The following is an 18,730-nucleotide window of genomic DNA, read 5'->3' on the forward strand; positions in this document are numbered from 1 at the left end:
ACATGTGCATATATGCTAATATCTTCTTGGACTGGTTTGGTATTCTTGCTATTCTGAGTGCATGTTAAAACAAACATAGCGAGCATGCTAAGGGCTAGAGTTACCAATATTCACTACTACTCTAATGCACATTAATGAACTAAACTAATAGTGGGAAGAATAAATTGAATCACAGTTACTGGATGCTAGGGTCCACCTTGGGGGTTAGCGCCCAAGAAAAGGATCTGGGTATCATTGTAGACAATACAATGAAACCTTCCACCCAATGTGCGGCGGCGGCCAAAAAAGCAAACAGGATGCTGGGAATTATTGAAAAAGGGACGGTTAACAAGACTAAGAATGTTATAATGACCCTCATTTGGAGTATTGCGTTCAATTCTGGTCTCCTTATCTCAAGAAAGATATAGTGGTGCTAGAAAAGGTTCAAAGAAGAGCGACCAAGATGGTAAAGTGGGTGGAACTCCTCTCGTATGAGGAAAGACTAAAATGGTTAGGGCTCTTCAGCTTGGAAAAGAGAATGCTGAGGAGAGATATGATTGAAGTCTACAAAATTCTGAGTGGAGCAGAATGGGTACAAGTGGATTGATTCTTCACTCCATTAAAAATTAGAAAGACAAGGGGACACTCGATGAAGTTACAGGGAAATACTTTTAAAACCAATAGGAGAAAATTTTTTTCACTCACAAAATAGTTAAGCTCTGGAACGCGTTGCCAGAGGATGTGGTAAGAGCAGATAGTGTAGCTGGTTTTAAGAAATGTTTGGACAAGTTCCTGGAGGAAAAGTCCATGTCTGTTATTGAGAAAGACATGGGAGAAGCCACTGATTGCCCTGTATTGGTAACATGAAATATTGCTACACCTTGGGTTGTGGCCAGGTACTAGTGACCTGGATTGGCCACCATAAGAATGGACTACTGGGCTCGATGGACCATTGCTCTGACCCAGTAAGGCTATTCTTAAGTTCTTATGATTAGTGCAGTGGCCTGAGAACCAGAAAAACTATGTTTAGGCCAAAATTCTATAAAAGGTGCCTAACTTAATTGGCAAAATATCTTTCATAGGTTCAATAACTGAAAAAAAAAAAATTATGTAATTGTGTGATAGGCGCCTATCCAATTCTATAAAAAATAGGTGCCTATCACATGGCACTTAGCAGTGCCTAACGCCTAAGTGGTTGTTTTTATGGGCAAAGCGTGACTTATGATCTGCCGCTAAGCGTGATTCTCCAAAAACTGAGGTGGCTGAAATGTAGGCTTTCACAACCCTCGCCTACATTTCACAGGTTACACAGGTTACACAGGTGCTGCTAGCCGTGATTATGTAAATGGCGTCGAAGTGTGATTGACATGAGTGGCACCAATTTTTTAGACGCTGGCCGATTTAGGTGCCGTTTATAGAATCCGGGCTTTAGTTTCCACCGCAGCTTCTTGTGAACTTGACAAGCGCAGGGAGCCTATGAGCGTCCTGAGCAGCGCGGGGCATTCAGCGCAGCTCCCTGCGCTAAAAACCGCTATCACAGTTTAGTAAAAGGGGAAGGGGTATATTTGTCTATTTTTTTGTACAGTTGTTACTGAGGTGACATTGCATATTTTAGAGTCATCTGTCTTGACCTCTTTGAAAAAAAACCTGAATATAAATGATAATTAACATTTTCTCTGCATACAGTATGCTTTGTGCTTTTTAAAAAATTTTTATTGTTGGTAGATCATTTTGACTTGGTCATTTTAAAAGTAGCTCGCAAGCCAAAAAAGTGTGAGCAGCCCATGTTAGTGCAAAGATCCTTCAGTGCAAAGTACCAACAGTGACTTTTTATAAACATACAACTGAAATACCCCTCTGCCTGGTATCAGAGTACTTCTGTACAAACTTGGTGCTACAGCATACACATTTTCTTAAATTTAGAATTACCTTTTTAGAGGACTGTCCAGATGTCCGGACACTTTTCACTTTGTCCGGGTTTTGAAAAACACTGAGATCGGGGCTACGTCTGGAGAGCATGTATACATGTGACGCGGTGATGTCACATGCATGCGTGCATATGCATGATGTCAAAGTGTCACGCCTGCGCTTGCACAGATGCCCTCCAGACGCAGCTCGGAGGAGACCAGGTTTGTGTGGGGTCAGGGTTGAGGGGCAGAATGAGGCAGGGCCAGGGCTGAATGGGGCAAGGCCATGCATCCTCTTTTTTTTTTTGAGCAAAAAATCTGGTAACCCTATTTAAATTCAACAAAACCTTCACATGTTAGGAAATTAGACCTACCTGATTTGTTAAGAAGAACTCCTGTTGTATAAAGAAAACTGTCCACTTTCAAAACCTGTTGTGGCACTGTGAGATATGCAGTCACGTTTGCAATATTGTGATTGCCAGGAAGATTTATAAAACTTTTAGGAAACTGTATCCTGGGCTGATATTTGGCATCTGAAATGAAAGCAATATTTTTCATAAGTAATTCAGCATTTAGATTTAAAACCATCTCTACAGAAGTTACTATATCCTTCAAGTGTTCCAGCATGAATATTTGTACAAATATCCCTACCCCTTGAGGAAGTGACATCACAAAACAGCTGTCAGGATCCCTTGGCTTTCTCCTCATCCATGAGCCACTGAGGTGCCAGCATCTGTGACTCAGGGACGCTACTGCTGCCTGAAAAGCTTGGCAAAAGGGACCCCCGGCCAACTGCAAAGGAAGTCCTCAGCTGAAAGCTTGGGGGTCCTCTCATCAGCTGAGTATTTCTATTTTATATTTACATTAGAGGTTCTGGTAGAAACCCATGTATTCTTCCCAATTAATATTTCCAAATTAATAAAGTATCTTTGCTTATTTGTAAATGGGTCTCCACCAAAGCCTTTAATTAACTATTTCTGAAGTTTATAGGGTCAGGCGGGGACGGAGGGATTCCTCGCGGGGACGGGTGGGATTTCTGTCCCCGCGCAACTCTCTAAAAAAAAAAAACCTCCTTATAATTTACTTGCTAATTAAGTTCAAATGGATAACACCCAACTAGCTAACCAGTTAAAACTGAAGCCCTTTCTTAGCTGAAACATATACTACAAAGAACACCATCCTGCAAGGACTCACAGTTTCACAATTTAAATTTAAGTAGCTTCGACAAACATCTTTTAAAAACATAAGAATTTCCATACTATCAGTAGGTCAAACAAAGGGTTCATCTAGCCTCGAATCCTTTTCTAACAATCGCCAGTCTGAGTCATATGTACCTGGCAGAATCTCAAAAAGTAGCAAGATTCCATGCTCCTCAATATTAGGGATAGGCAATGGCTTTTCCCAGGTCTATCTTAATAATGATAAATGGACTTTTCCTCCAGGAATTCACCCAAACCTTTCTTCAAATCAGCTATGTTAATTATTTTTATAACGTGCTCCGGCAATGTGTTCCAGAGATTAACTATAAGTATATTTATTTATTCAATTTTCTATACCGTTCTCCCCAGGGAGCTCAGAATGGTTCACATAAATTTATTTAGGTACTCAAGCATTTTTCCCTGTCTGTCACACTTGGCTCAGAATTTGTCTAATGTACCTGGGGCAAAGTGGAGATTAAGTGACTTCCCCAGAGTCACAAGGAGCAGCACAAGTTGTAGCTTTAACCACTGCTCCACACAGGACAGAAAACAGAAGCTGAGTGAAAAAATATTGTCTCCAATTTATTTTAAATGTGCTGCTACAGTATATAACTCCATGAAGTGTTCACAAATCTTTTTATTCTTTGCTAAAAAATTGATTCATAGTTACTCATTCCACTCCAGTCGGGTGTTATAAACCTCTGCCATATCTCCTCTAGCTGTCTCTTCTCCAAGCTGAAGAGCCCTAATCTCTTTAGCCATTCCTGATACGAGAATTGTTCCATACCTTCAATCATTTTGGTCACCCTTCTTTGTACCTTTTGAAATTCGACTACATCTTGAAATGCAGTGACCAGAATTACACACAAGTTGCAGTCTCATCATGAAGTGATACAGAAGCATTATGAAATTCTCTATTCCTATTCTTATGATACATTAAACTGCATACAAGGCTGTACAGTAAAAGTGAATGCCTAGGATTCTGGTAATGTACAGGAACTATTTCTAAAACAGCAGTTCTATAAGCTGGTGCATGAATGTTACAGAATACTAGAACTTCTGTGTGTGATTGCTGGAAGCAATTATAAAGAATAAAATTATGGATTATGTAGACAACGTGATTTAATGGGTCAGAGTCAGCATGGGTTCAGCCAAGGGAAGTCTTGCCTCACCAACTTGCTTCATTTCTTTGAAGGTGTGAATAAACATGTGGATAAAGGTGAGCCGGTTGATATAGATTTTCAGAAAGCTTTCGACAAAGTTGTTCATGAGAGACTCCTGAGAAAATTAAAGAGTCATGGGACAGGAAGCAATGTTCTGTTGTGGATTAGGAACTGGTTACTGGACAGAAAACAGAGGGTAGGATTAAATGGCCATTTTGCTCAATGGAGGAGGGTAAATAGTGGAGTGTTGCAGGGATCTTTACTGGGACCGGTGCTATTTAATATATTTACTCGTATAAATGATCTGAAAACTGGAACAAGTGTGGTGATAAAATTTGCAGATGACACAAAATTATTCAAAACACATGATTGTGAAAAATTGTAGGAAGACCTTAGAAAATTGGAAGACTGGGCATCCAAATGGTATATGAAATTTAATGTGAACAAATGAAAATGATGCACATTAGGAAGAATAATCCAAATTATAATTACTAGATGCTAGGGCCCAACTTAGGAGTCAGCGACCATGGAAAAGATCAAGGTGTCATTGTAGACAATACACTGAAACCTTTTGCCCAATGTGCAGCAGTGGCCAAAAAAAAGCAAACATGAAAAGGCAAATAAGACAAAGAATATTATAATGCCTCTCTATTGTTTCATGGTGTGACTTCACCTTGAGTATTGTGTTTAATTCTAGTCACCTTATCTCAAAAAAGATAAGGTTCAAAGAAGAGCGACCAAAATGATAAAGAGGATGGAACTCCTTTCATTTGAGCAAAGGCAGAAAAGATTAGGGCTTTTCAGCTTGAAAAAGGAGATGGCTGAGGGGAGATATGATTGAGGTCTACAAAATCCTGAGTAGTGTAGAACAGGTAAAAGTGAATCAATTTTTTACTCTTTCAAAAATTATGAAGACTAGGTGATACTCAATGAAGTTCCATGGAACTACCTTTAAAACAAATAAAGGAAATATTTTTTCACTCAAAAAATAGTTAAGCTCTGGAACGCATTGCCAGAGGATGTGGTAACAGTGGTTAGCACAGCTGGGTTTAAAAAAAGGTTTGGACAAGTTCCTGGAGGAAAACTTCATAGTCTGCTATTGAGACAGACCTGGGAAAAGCCACTGCTTGCCCTGGGATTAGTAACATAGAATGCTATTATTATTTGAATTTCTGCCAGATACTTGTGACCTGCATTGGCAATTGTGGAAACAGAATAATGGGCTAGACAGACTATTGATTTTACCCAGTATGACTATTTTCATGCTCTTATGTAAGTTACGTGTGTTACATGTGTAAGAGCTAGGCACTATTCTGTAATCAACTTGCATAGGTCACTCAGAGCACAATTGCAAGGATATACATGTGTGTGAAGCATGGGCATGTAACACACTCAACTTATATAATACTATTAATTGTATGCACACTTAGGCATGGCAACTTGTACCAGCTATTGGTATGAAATAAGTCAGCACAGCTAACTTAGCAATGAAATATTGAGATCATGAGATTTTTAAGAAGATTGACTGTACTTACTTGGCATCTTTGTAAAGCAGCTTTACACTAGCATTCTATAATGACTTAGGTGCGCTCGAAGCCATTACAGAATTGGTGTTAAGCATACCCCATTGTGGCACAAACTGGCACATACATCTTCATGCCAATTTATCGAATTGCCTCCTAACTCTTTTGATTTTGATTTATGAAGTGCCCAATCCTCAGTCCCCATTCTCTACATTCAACTATATCAAACACTGATGAAGGATAGCTTCAGGTCAATAAGAATCTGTACCTACCAGTTAGTCTTCCAGTAATTATGACAGTATCCTCAAAGAGCCATATATTTGCTTGGCTTTGTGGCAACAGTGAGAGAGTCACTGCTGAAAAAACTGCAAAGTTTAACAAAACAGATATCATTATAATCCTATAAGAACAAAGATGCTGAAAAGCACTCAGCATAGGTCATAGCAATTTCTATGTACAATTTGATGACCTCTACTATATTACTGTACTAGACTGCACTTTCTTATAGATGAAATTTCTAAGAAAGTAGGCTGTCTCTCCATAAAAATGTGAATTATGAAAACAAAAGTAAAATATGCTAATATTGTACTTCCAGTACATTACTTCAAAAACTTTTGTGGGTCGCAACTAGTTCTTTCTGAATTTGTCTACACACCAAAATACAAGAAAATCCTGCAGAAAAAAATTATTTTCTTTAAGATATACAGTAGAGAATGACACGGTGGCTGTTACCCGCGGTAAGTCAAGGGTGACCGTGGGTAACCTGCCGAAAGATTGGTGGGGGGGAAAACAGTGTTCAACGCGGCTATGGGGACAAGGCCATTCACCACCCTGTGGAGCGGTGAATGGCCTTGTCTCCACAGTTAAGGGAGGGAATGCGCATGGTCACCAATCGCGCTCCCTCCCTCCTTACTGATAGCCGCCACCGCAGCCATGGGCTGATCACCATCACCACCCAAGCATCTCCCTCCCTCCTTACTGATCGCTGCCGCCCAATCGCCGCCACTGCCGCAGCCTGATCGCAACCACCTGAGCATCTCCCTCCCTGCCCCTTACCTTCATGGTAGGAAATTTCTCTAAATTTGCTTCCTATGAGCAGCCGGAGCATTGAAATCGTGTGTGGCTACCATAAAGGCCATCTCTGACACAACTGGAAGTTGCATCAGAGATTACCTTTCCTGCAGCCACACGCGATTTCAATTCTCTGGCTGCTCATAGGAAGCAAATTTAGAAATTGCCTGTGTTAGGGAGAGAGAAAGGGAGGAAAGGTGGGGTGGAGAAGAACAGACACTGAAGGGACCTGGGGAAGGTGAGGTGGAGAGGAACAGACGCTGAAGGGAACTGGGGAAGGTGGGGTATGGAGGAACAGACGCTGAAGGGAACTGGGGAAGGTGGGGTGGAGAGGAACAGATGCTGAAGGGAACTTGGGAAGGTGGGGTGGAGAGGAACAGATGCTGAAGGGAACTAGGGAAGGCGGGGTAGGGAGAAACAGACATTGAAGGGAACTGGGAAAGGTGGGGTGGAGAGGAACAGACGCTGAAGAGAAATGGGGAAGAGAGAGATTCTAGACTGGGGGAGCGGAGGGAAGAAGATGGGTGCCAGACCAATAGGGGGGTGGGTGGAGGGAGAGATGGAAGGGAGAGGCGCAGTAACAGAGCATATGGAACAGACAGTGAATGGAAGGAAATGAATGAAGAGAAGATGAGGAAAGCAGAAACCAGACAACAAAGGTAGAAAAAAAAATTATATTTATTTTATTTTATTTTTTGCTTTAGGATAAAGTAGTATATTAGTTGTGTTGATAAAAATTTATAAATAAAGCCCTGCCAGCTGAAAATCTCTTTCTCTAGTTCAGCAGCCAGAACTTTGATTTATAAGGAAGGAATAAACTAAATATTGCAGTAACATAGTAACATAGTAGATGATGGAAGATAAAGACCTGAATGGTCCATCCAGTCTGTCCAACCTGATTCAATTTAAATTTTTTTAAAAATTTTATTCTTAGCTATTTCTGGGCAAGAATCCAAAGCTCTACCCGGTACTGTGCTTGGGTTCCAACTGCCAAAATCTCTGTCAAAACCTACTCCAGTCCATCTACACTCTCCCAGCCATTGAAGCCCTCTCCAGCCCATCCTTCCCCAAACGGCAATATTCAGACACAGACCGTGCAAGTCTTCCCAATACTGGCCTTAGTACAATATTTAATATTATTTTTTGATTCTAGATCCTCTGTGTTCATCCCACGCTTCTTTGAATTCAGTCACTGTTTTCCTCTCCACCACCTCTCTCGGGAGCACATTCCAGGCCATCCACCTCTCCGTAAAGTAGAATTTCCTAACATTGCCCTCAACCTCAAACTATGTCCTCTAGTTTTACTAGTTTCCTTTCTCAGGCTTGAATGGCTGCTGTGGAGACAGTGGTCACAGGGACAGGGATGGGGCGGGGACAGTGGTCGCGGGGATGGGGACAGTGGTTGCGGGGACGGGGGCGGTAGTCGCGGGGGTGGGGACGGGGACAAATTTTTTCCCCGTGTCATTCTCTAATCTACAGTTTGTATTTGATTTGTATTCAATCATGGATGCCCTTGAGAGTTGTCAACTCTGGTTCACTAATACACACCCAAAGAGTAAGAAAAATAAGTTATGCAATGAAATATTGAGATCATGAGATTTTTAAGAAGATTGACTGTACTTACTTGGCATCTTTGTAGTCTTCCAAGGAAGGGGTGTCAACATGTAGCCATCTTTATAGGATATAATTGTCAGACTTAGACCCAGCTTGTATGGGACTTTGATTATCACTGCTCCGTTATTTCCTGTAACTGTAGAGTTGGTCTTGGTGTAGTTTACAAATACCTCGACTACCGCCTGGTGCAAGTATTGATGGCTGATGATGTCATTTACTTGAACTTTCAGTGTAAACATAGATACTACAAAAAGAAAACAAGAAAATGGACTTGATTTCAATCAATCTTGGCCGCAATTCAGAGCAAAAATGAAGTTTAGAACAGCATGTTAGTACATTTAAAGCTAATTAAGTAGAATTGCAAAGATGTAGATTTGGGGCCTGATTCTGTATAGGACGCCCAGTCTCAGCAGTTACCTAAGCAGCTTTTGAGAATCACATAAGAGCATCCTATATAGAATTGCATCTGTCCTGATGGACAGATACCTAACCATCCCAATTCTCTAACTGTCGTCCATGTCACAGGCACCTGTTAGAGAATTGTGTTGTCACTGAGTTGAATATCCCTGCCGCAATCAGCTGAGCACCCAGGGCAGGAACCCCCCCAAGCTGCGAAGTCAGCCAACAGGAGAAATGTCCAGACCCTCCTGTCAGCACTTCCCCTCGAAGATCACCAGTAAGAGAGATTCCCACTCCCTCCTGCCAGAAGCCCACCCCCCACAATAAAAAAATCACTAGCAGGAGGGATGTACACTCTCTCCGGCCAGAACCTCCCTGAAGACATGCCCCCGATCCAACACCCACAAGCCACAAGCCCACCTTATACCTATTTCTCACAGGCCGGCCAGAGGGATTTTCCTCCCTTCGGCCAATAGGCCCGCCTCCACAGAATGGCGGACCTTCTCCTTCCTGGTGCATCAAGGAGAGGCTCTAGGACTATGTCGACAGGGTTTGCCGTTGCAGCAGGAGGAATTGGGAACTTCTGCCGCAGACATTTGGTGGGGAGGGGCTTCAGGGGTTCTAGCAGGAGGGAGTGGGCATTCCTCCTGCCTGCCGAGTTTGCAGGGGGACAGGTTCTCTGCTGCAGCCGTTAAACTGATCGCTGCAAGGAGCGTTTTGCTGGCCTACATTTCAGGTGCCTATCGTGGCCCTAGGGAGATGCCTAAGGCCACTTCTCGGTGAAACCACACCTAGCCTTGGGCGAGCTTAAGCGGCCTTAGGCGTTTCCCTAGGCTCACGAAAACGCCTACAGTATAGGCGACCTGCCTCAGGGAGGTTTTTTTTTTTTTTTAATGTGCATCCCGATTGGCTGGTTAGACAGCATTAGGATGCCTACCACCGCCTACAGTCAGAATACTGTTTATAGAATTTGGCCTTTATTGTATAGCAATAATTTATAATAATAATAATAATTTATTTCTTATATACCACTATACCGTGAAGTTCAAAGCGGTTTACAGTAAAGATACATTTTTACAGTACATGGGATACAAACGGTTTACAATAAAGATACATTTTGTCAGTACATGGGATACAAGTGGTTTACAATAAAGATACATTTTGTCAGGATGTGTTATGCAAGGGGAGAGAGGGTAAAAGTTAGTCTCAAATCTAGAATTGGGGAGGCGAGGTAGAGAGGAGTGCCGTAGCAAGGAAGAGGAGGTTGGGCATTTAGAATTTGTTAAACAATCGAGTTTTTAGGGATTTTCTAAAGCCTGTGTATGTAGTGGCCTCAAGTATGGGTTTTCCAAGCCAAGTGTTCAGCCTAGCTGCCTGGAAAGATAACATTCTCTCTAAAAACTTTTTGTATTGGTAAAATTTCAGGGAGGGGTAATTAAATAGGTTTGTTCTGTGAGTGCTCTTATAGAACTGAGGAAGTAGAAAATTATTTTTAAATTAAATGCTACCTTTCATATATTATAAGCCATGCAAGAGTCTGGTAAGAGAGAGGTGCGCTAACAGAAATAATACTCCTCCTTTTACAGTAAGGGGAGAATTCATTAATGGGTGCTAAGAAATTTAGCACGTGCTAACCACATTATTACATACTATCAATTATCATGCGCTAAATGCTAAGACACCCATTATAATCCTATGGGTATCTTAGTGTTTAGTATGTACTAATGCAGTTAGGGTCAAATTCTATAAACCTTGTAGGCACCACTCGGCATGGTTGTCAATCCACCACTAGAGGTCATTTACAGAATCATGTCTAACAACATCTAAGCAGATATAGGCATTGCTAGGTGTCCTAGACATAGATGCTGCTCCATTAGGTCAGCTTTTCACTCGCCTAATTTGGCGGCACCTATGTCGGACATTTAACGATACCTAACTCAACCACACCTATTCTCCACTAGGTATGGGAGGGTACCTCCACTTAGGCATTTCTAGGCATCCTAACAGTTTGGCGTCAAATTCTGACATTGCTTAATTAATTATTTTTTTTTTAACTTGCTGGAAACCAGCATGGCCAATTACTATGCTATTTAAGCCAATTAAAAATGAAAAGTTAGGCGTGGATCCAGAATTTAGGAATACGCTAAGCAGCTGCAATTAGAGCCCTTAGCGGTGCCAATGTAGGTGCCATTTTCAGAATTTGGGGCTTAGCACACGCTAAATTGCTTATTTATTTATTTCGACATTTATATTCCGCATATCTAACAATTCTATGTGGATTACAAAATAACATACATAATAAAATCACAAAACAAACAAAAACAGAACAATGCAGTAAAACATAAAACCTAAAACACCAAATCCCAAAGCCACAAACTTTCCCCCCAAACATCACCCCTCTATACTAAAAAACTATGATCTGTAACAAAGGAAGGATAAACAGCTAAAAGAGCCTATTCAGATTTATAAGTCCGCACAAACAATACAGTCTTTAATCCCTTCTTAAACTGCAGCACATTTGTTGTATGTCACAAATCAAATCAGCAATATAAACGACTGGGTTAGGTCAAAAAAGCCTAGTTCAAAAAAACGGAATCACAAATAAACAGATAGAGGAACCAGTTCAAAAAATACTTTCCACTTTCAACGGTGCTCAGAATCCAAGATGGAATGTAAGAACTCAGAGTGGGGGATTAACCCCTACCAGAACTCTTGTGGTATCTATCATTGCACCATGACTGCTGTGAAAAGTTGTTTTGAAACATTGAATAAAATAAGTGATACTTTGTAATTTGCACACTTTCAAATTGCTTATAATGTATGAATGGTTCAAAGGTTAAGTAACTTAGCTGAAGATTGCTGCTAGCGTTAGTTTGGCTGGGTCCTGACGCGTTTCGCCTTACTGGCTTCCTCAGAGAACCTGCATACAATCTTGCATATTGTTATTTATCCTGGTTTGAAATCAGTCATGGTGCAATGATAGATACCACAAGAGTTCTGGTAGGGGTTAATCCCCCACTCTGAGTTCTTACATTCCATCTTGGACAAATCAAATCAGAGCAGACCCACACGGTCTTACCAATCCTCTTTAGTGCATCTAGCCCTCATTGTTTTAAACAGATACCAAATTGTGACAAAGGAACAAACTAAAATCTATAAAGACAGGCTGCAGCACCTTGATCTCTTCTCTTGCTCATTCTTTTCTTGCTCCTTCCTTTCTGCCTTGCCACATCTATAAAGCCACCATTCATAAACGCACACACATCATTCATTCAAGCAGGGCACATGCTCTTTCTGCTCTGCTCTCATTCATTCAGGCAGGACATACACACTCAGAAGCAGCTCTAAATCTAATTTATACTCTATATTTATAAAAACTTATCCCTGTAAAATATACTTTTATGCACCAACTAGCTCTTGTCTCATCTTACTTCCCACTGTCTCATAGGCCTGAACCCAGGACCCATAATAGTTCACTAGATAATACAAAATAACAAAACATAAAAGATTACAGTCTGTATCTGAATTTAAAATAAAAAAATTAGTATTCTAAAGAGCTTTCCTTGTGATGCATTAATGGGAATGCCCCCCCTTCCCATTTGACAAATCAGGGCCAAACTTTTCAGGCAGCATAGCTGTTGTGCGTGTGTTGTGTGAGGTGCACAATAATAATAATAATTTATTCTTATATACCGCCAGACCATGAATGGTTCAAGGCGGTTCACAACAAATAATGCTCAACATTCAGCAGATAAACAATTCATAAGAAATACATCAGTTTCATAGAAAATGTAAACAGTACATAAGAATAATAAAAGCATAAGCTTAAGTTACAAATTTATCGAATAGTTGTGTCTTTCATAATTTTCTAAAAAAGTAATAGGACGAGACTCCTGGCATGATTTTACCAAACCAGGCCTTGGTGAATATTATTTTGTCATCAAAGATGAATTCAAAGTGACACAATTTTATGATCATCACAGGAGTTAAGTCCATGTAGCACGAGATTAACAGCAATACTTTTAAAGACTGGACTTGGAAAGATTGGACATTGAGGGACTGATGGTCCAGGTTTTCTAAGCAGCAATTTGATGTTGTATAATGAAATGTTGTATGTTTTGTAAGAGTAGGGAATAAGCATATTTATAAAATATAAAAATATATTTATGGTAACAGTGGGAAAGATTGAATAAATAGACTTGATTAATTAATTAGAGAACTTAGCTTCTTCTGTTTTTATGGTAAGACTTACAACTTTGGTATTGTGGAAGCTTTTTATATATAATGTCCTAAGTGTATATTTAATGAATATGCATGAGGCAGATTTGCATATAATAGAGGTAACAGGCATGCAAATTTGCCTCATGCATATTTATTTGGAATATCTTGAAAACCCAACTGGCTGAGGGGCCCCCTAGGACAGGTTTAAGAACCACTAAGATAGGCCATGTGGTCTTTATCTGCCTTCATTTTACTCTGTTTTCTATATAGGTGTATAAACAGGGACGGCCCCTTTTCTCTCTACCTTCATTCTCTGCCAAGTCCAGGCTTCATTTATAGCTTACATAAAAATTTTTTTTAGCACTCATCTCAACCATATTGCGACACATTTAGGGCTCCTTTTACTAAGCTGTGCTAGCGATTTTAGCGCGCGCTTAGCGCAGGCTGCATTCCCGTGAGCTCTAGATGCTAACGCCACCATTGAGCTGGCGTTAGGTTTTGGTGCGTAGCGTGAGGTTAGCGCGCACGGCAATGTGGCGCACGCTAAAAACGCTAGCGTACCTTAGTAAAAGGAGCCCTTAGAGTTTCTTTATCTGCATTCATTAGAAACTGATTTAGTATTTCTTGTAATGTTTATACTTATTAATGGCTGTAATACCCTTATGTTCAAAAAGATCGGGGTGTCCAACCTTTTGGCTTCCCTGGGCTGCACTGGCTGAAAAAAATGTTCCTGAGGGCTGCACAAACGCTGCAGCAAGAGAGAGGAGGGAGCCGGCAAGACAGTAAACAACCGGGGGCAGCAGAGGAAAACACTGCATCACCTTCGACCGGGGCCACATAAAATACTTCATGGGGCCGCAGGTTGGACACCCCTGAAATAGATACTATCATTGTTTGATTTTTTTTTAAAAAACGGAAAGCATTACAGTGTTCTGTCAGCCAAATGTCGTTCTGTTATAATTCTGACTACTGACTCTTGCTCTTGAAGAACAATTAAAATAAAATCTAAGTCAGAGACAAACGAATGGAAAGAATACAATTTTTTATCCTACCACACAGACCTTTACAAAGTGCCAACTTCAAAATCAGCCCTTTGTTTATGTATAGGAATTTCCAGGATAATATTTTCCTCAGCAACTCAAATGTTTTTCTAGATTGCGCCTAGACCCCTAATATGGTGCAATGATGTATGAATTACTGCTCTAGATATAAGTGTGATATGTTTGTCCTTTGCAACCATCCTCAGCTTACACAGTATCAGCTAATTGTTGCATCAGATCTTGTCAGGATGAGTCAGAGTTGTATATAGTATTGGGAATGGGAATCAACTGCTGACACACAGTCTGGATTTTTTTTTCCATTTATTTTTAATCTTAACAAGTCATGATGAATTATGTTCAAAAGTGGCCATTGATGTTTTCCATAAAAATCTAAAATATATGGCACCACTCTGTAATGGGACTTCAAACAGACAGAGCAGGTTGGTTTTTATTTTAAAGAATACACACTTTCCTTCCATAGCTCCTCCTTTATTGTTGTAACCTTATTTAGGTGCTAGGCTGACTTCTCCATTTCTGTCATAGTTAGGGAATGGTACAGTTTATATCAGTGGTTCTCAACCCTGTCCTGGAGGACCACCAGCCAATCAGGTTTTCAGGATAGCCCTAATGAATATGCACGGGGCAGATCCGCACGCCTGTCACCTCCATTATATGCAAATCTCTCTTATCCAGGACAGGGTTGGGAACCACTGGTTTAGGGGATGAAGAACTTTTGTGCACAAAAGAGAAGACAGACTTGGGTGTGATAGTATGTGATAATCTTAAAGCAGCCAAACAGGTTGAAAAGGTGGCAGCAGAAGCTAGAAGGATGTTAGGGTGCCTAAGGAGAGGACAAATTCCATCTTATAGTACAATCCCTAATCTTAGGTCTGCTAGACTATTGCAACATCCTCGGTCTCCCATGCTCTGCAACAATGATAAAACAATTCAAAACACAGCTCTGAGGCTCGTATACTCACTGAGGAAACACAACCTCATTAGAGAGGCGTACCTCAACTCACACTGGCTTCCAATTCCAGAAAGAATACTATTTAAATTCTACTGTATTCTATTCAAAACTATAAACGGAGACAGCCCAACCTACATAAACCGCCTCATCCAAACTACCTCAACCAGGCATAGGAAAACTCACACCCCATTCACACATCCTCCAATCAAAGAAGTTAAATGGAAAAACTATATGACGGCCTCCAAGCCACCCAAGCAGCAAAACTAGACAACCAAATCTCCTATCTATTGATAACAACCCCAGACTACAAGACGTTCAGAAAAGAAATAAAGACTATACTCTTCAAGAAATCCCTGACAAAGTCTTAATCATCACAAGTACCTTTCTTCCCCCATCTTCTTCCTGACCCCCAAATCAACCTGACTCTCTTTTTACCCTCTCTATAACATAACCAGAGATCTTCTATTGTAACCCTCCATCTATTACTCTTTTATAATCCGCCTTGAACTGCAAGGTAATGGTGGAATAGAAATCTCTAATGTAACGTAAATACCGTAACTTCAAAAAGATATAAACAGGATGGAGATGGTCCAGAGGAAGGCAACTAAAATGGTCTTCGTCATAAGGCGTATGGGGACAGACTTAAAGATCTCAATATGTATACTTTGGCAGATGAGCAGAGAAATGATAGAGATATTTAAATACCTAAGTGGCATAAATGCTCATAAGGCAAGTCTCTTTCATTTGAAAGGAAGCTCTGGAATGAGAGGGCATAGAATAAAGTTAAGAGGTGATAGGCTTAGGAGTAAGCTAAGGAAATACCTTTTTACAAAAATGGTGGTAAATGCATGGAATAGTCTCCAAGTAGAGGTGGTAGAAACAAAGACTGTGTCTGAATTCATGAAAGTGTGGGTCAGGCATGTGGGATCTCTTAGGGAGAGGAGATTGTGAATGTTGCAGATGAGCAGACTGAATGGGCCATTTGGCCTTTATCTGCCATCATGTTTCTATGTTTTTATCAAACTTGGTCAACAAAAAGAGTATTTCCTTAAATTACTGCTGATCCTCTTAACCTCATTCTATGCCCTCTCACTCTGGAGTTTCCTTTCACTTGAAAGAGACTCGCCTCATGTGTATTTATGCCACATGGGTATATTTAAACATCTCTATCATATCTCACCTCTCCCACTTTTTTTTCCAAAGTATACATAACGAGGTCTGTCCCCATAAGCCTTATGATGTAGACCACCACCATTTTGTGTAATTGCCTTCTTCTAGACCAACTCAATCCTGTTTATATCTTTTTGAAGATGTGGTCTCCAGAATTGTATACAATATTCTAAATGAGGTCTCACCATAGTCTTATATAGGGACATCAATACCTCCTTTTCCCTACATTCCTCTCCCTATGCACTCAAGCATCCTTCTAGCTTTCGCTGTCACCTTTTCAACCTGTTTGGCCACCTTAAGATCATCACATCCTATCACACCCAAGACCTGCATCTCTTTCGTGCACAAAAGTTCTTCACCCCTAAACTGTACCATTCCCTTTGTTTTTTCAGCCTAAATAAATGATCTTGCATTTCTTAGCATTAAGGGCCTGTTTTACGAAGCCGCGCTGCAGTAACAGCCCCTAAGCCCATAGAGATTTAAAGGGCTTTGGGGCCGTTGTTGCGCGGCTTCATAAAATAGGGGGTAAATCTTAGCTGCCAAATGTCAGACCATTCTTCAAGTTTCTCTAGGTCCTTCCTCATGTTTTCCACACCGTCAGGGATGTCTATTCTATTGCAGATTTTGGTATCATTCACAAAGAGGCAAATCTTACCAGTCAGTCCTTCAGCAATATCACTTACAAAAATGTTAAAAAGAACAGGCCCAGGAAATGAACCTTGAGGCACACCACTGGTTACATCCCTTTCCTCAGAGTGATCTCTATTGATCACTACACTCTGTCACCTTCCACTCAAACAATTCCTGACACAGTTCTTCTCTTAGAAGCCCATGCCAAGGACACTCAGTTTAGTTATTAGACACCTGTGCTGTATCTTGTGCTCTCCCTCTACCCAATTCTCTGGTCACCCAGTCGATGAAATTGATCAGATTTTTCTGACAAGACCTGCCTCTAGTGAATCCATGATGTGTTAAAAATGTGATATGTTATAAATATTTATCAGTTAGAGAAAGAACTATGCCATGTAAAATTTGTATTCATGTTTTCTCTTTGGAACAGAAAAGATTGGGAAACAATGATACCAGAGACCATCTAAATTGGACCATCTAAATTGGACAACTCATTCATTGTTAATCCTGTCCTGAGGGAGCACAAGCAAAACTTTCAGGATACCCTTAATGAATATGCATGACATATATGCAAAAGAACTACATGCAAATCTAATTCATGCATACTCATTAGGGATATCCTGAAAACTTGAATGGTGCCCCCCTCCCCCCTTTCCAATAGGTTTGAGAGTCAATGGACCAAATTACAGTAATAGGAGGGTTAGAATGCATTTGAGACCTTCACCAGCTTGGTATGCTCCTGGCAACAGGACCATACCAGATACCACATTAGTGTAGTGAGTTGGCACAAACCATTTTGTAACAGCATCCTCTGCTGGGAAAACTGTGATGGCTCTGCCTAACCCTATACAAACAGAACCTTATAATGTGGTGTGAATTAGCTGCAGACTTAATGCTCTGTCTTTGACCCTTTTCTTTTAATCTTATGAGAAGCCTCTCTTAAGATTTTAAGTTATTGCCCTTCATGAGGTTTTACTCAGTCTTCTGCCTCATGGCCAAAATAGACATAAAACTTAAAAGCCTGGGCTATAAGAGTAAAGATGGCACCAACTCTGCACTTGAAAAAAAGAAGGTAGAGTCAGAAAATCTCTTCAGGAAAAAAGTATGTGTGTTTAGAAGAGGATCCGGCAGTGGAGGGGAGAAGCCCTTCATGGGGATTAGGTTTATCCAGTACCCAGGAAACCATAAAACTACAAGGAGAAAAGTGTAAAGGACAGATGAAGAAGCTGTACGTACGCTGCGTTATTTACTAGAACAACAATTAACCAAGACTGCATGACCTTTAGACAGAAAAGCTAGGAGAAAGCAATTTATGTTTTGCATAGGTATTCAGTAAAGTTTAGTTGAAGCACCCCTTAAAAGTATCTGAGGGCTAGATGCATAAAAATCTCCGATCGTCTAACGATCGTCACTAAACCGGTTTGACCGGTTTAGCAACTGATCGTTTCTGCTGACCCAATGCACAAACGGCTCACCGCGTGGTTTTCCTTATGATCGCTCATTCTCCAATTCTGGCATGCAGATGAGGTCATTAATATTAAAACCAGCCATATGACAGATGCCCTAACTTTGTATGCCAGAATTGGATCGGAAAACCCAACCCTGAAAAGCCGACAGGTATTTGTCGGTAACTGTGTTACTGACAGGTCTGCATGGGGGTTTTTTTCCCTTTTTTTTTTCTATGAGAACAGATGTCGTGCCCACACAAAAAAAGGCCTGGCATGCCCTGCTGGCCCCCCCCCCCCATGACCCCAGTACTAAAAGAGACAGGAGGGATGACCACTCCCTTCTGCCACAGTGAACCACCTCCCCCAAGCCAGCAAAAATTGGCAGGAGGGATGCCC

The 18,730-nt window shown here is 40.8% G+C and overlaps 1 protein-coding gene across 1 annotated transcript in view; it reads right to left on the reverse strand.

Moving 5' to 3' along the window:
- FAM171B (family with sequence similarity 171 member B) overlaps nt 1–18,730 on the reverse strand; it is a 35,337-nt gene that overhangs the window by 12,137 nt on the left and 4,470 nt on the right. Inside the window, exons 2-4 of the mRNA XM_033947196.1 lie at nt 8,467–8,700; nt 6,044–6,136; nt 2,261–2,419 (exon numbers count right to left, since the gene is read on the reverse strand). Of these exons, the coding sequence (XP_033803087.1) occupies nt 2,261–2,419; nt 6,044–6,136; nt 8,467–8,700 (486 nt within the window). The remainder of the gene's footprint in view (nt 1–2,260; nt 2,420–6,043; nt 6,137–8,466; nt 8,701–18,730) is intronic.

Source organism: Geotrypetes seraphini, chromosome 5 (assembly GCF_902459505.1).
Source record: "Geotrypetes seraphini chromosome 5, aGeoSer1.1, whole genome shotgun sequence".
NCBI classification, from domain to species: domain Eukaryota; kingdom Metazoa; phylum Chordata; class Amphibia; order Gymnophiona; family Dermophiidae; genus Geotrypetes; species Geotrypetes seraphini.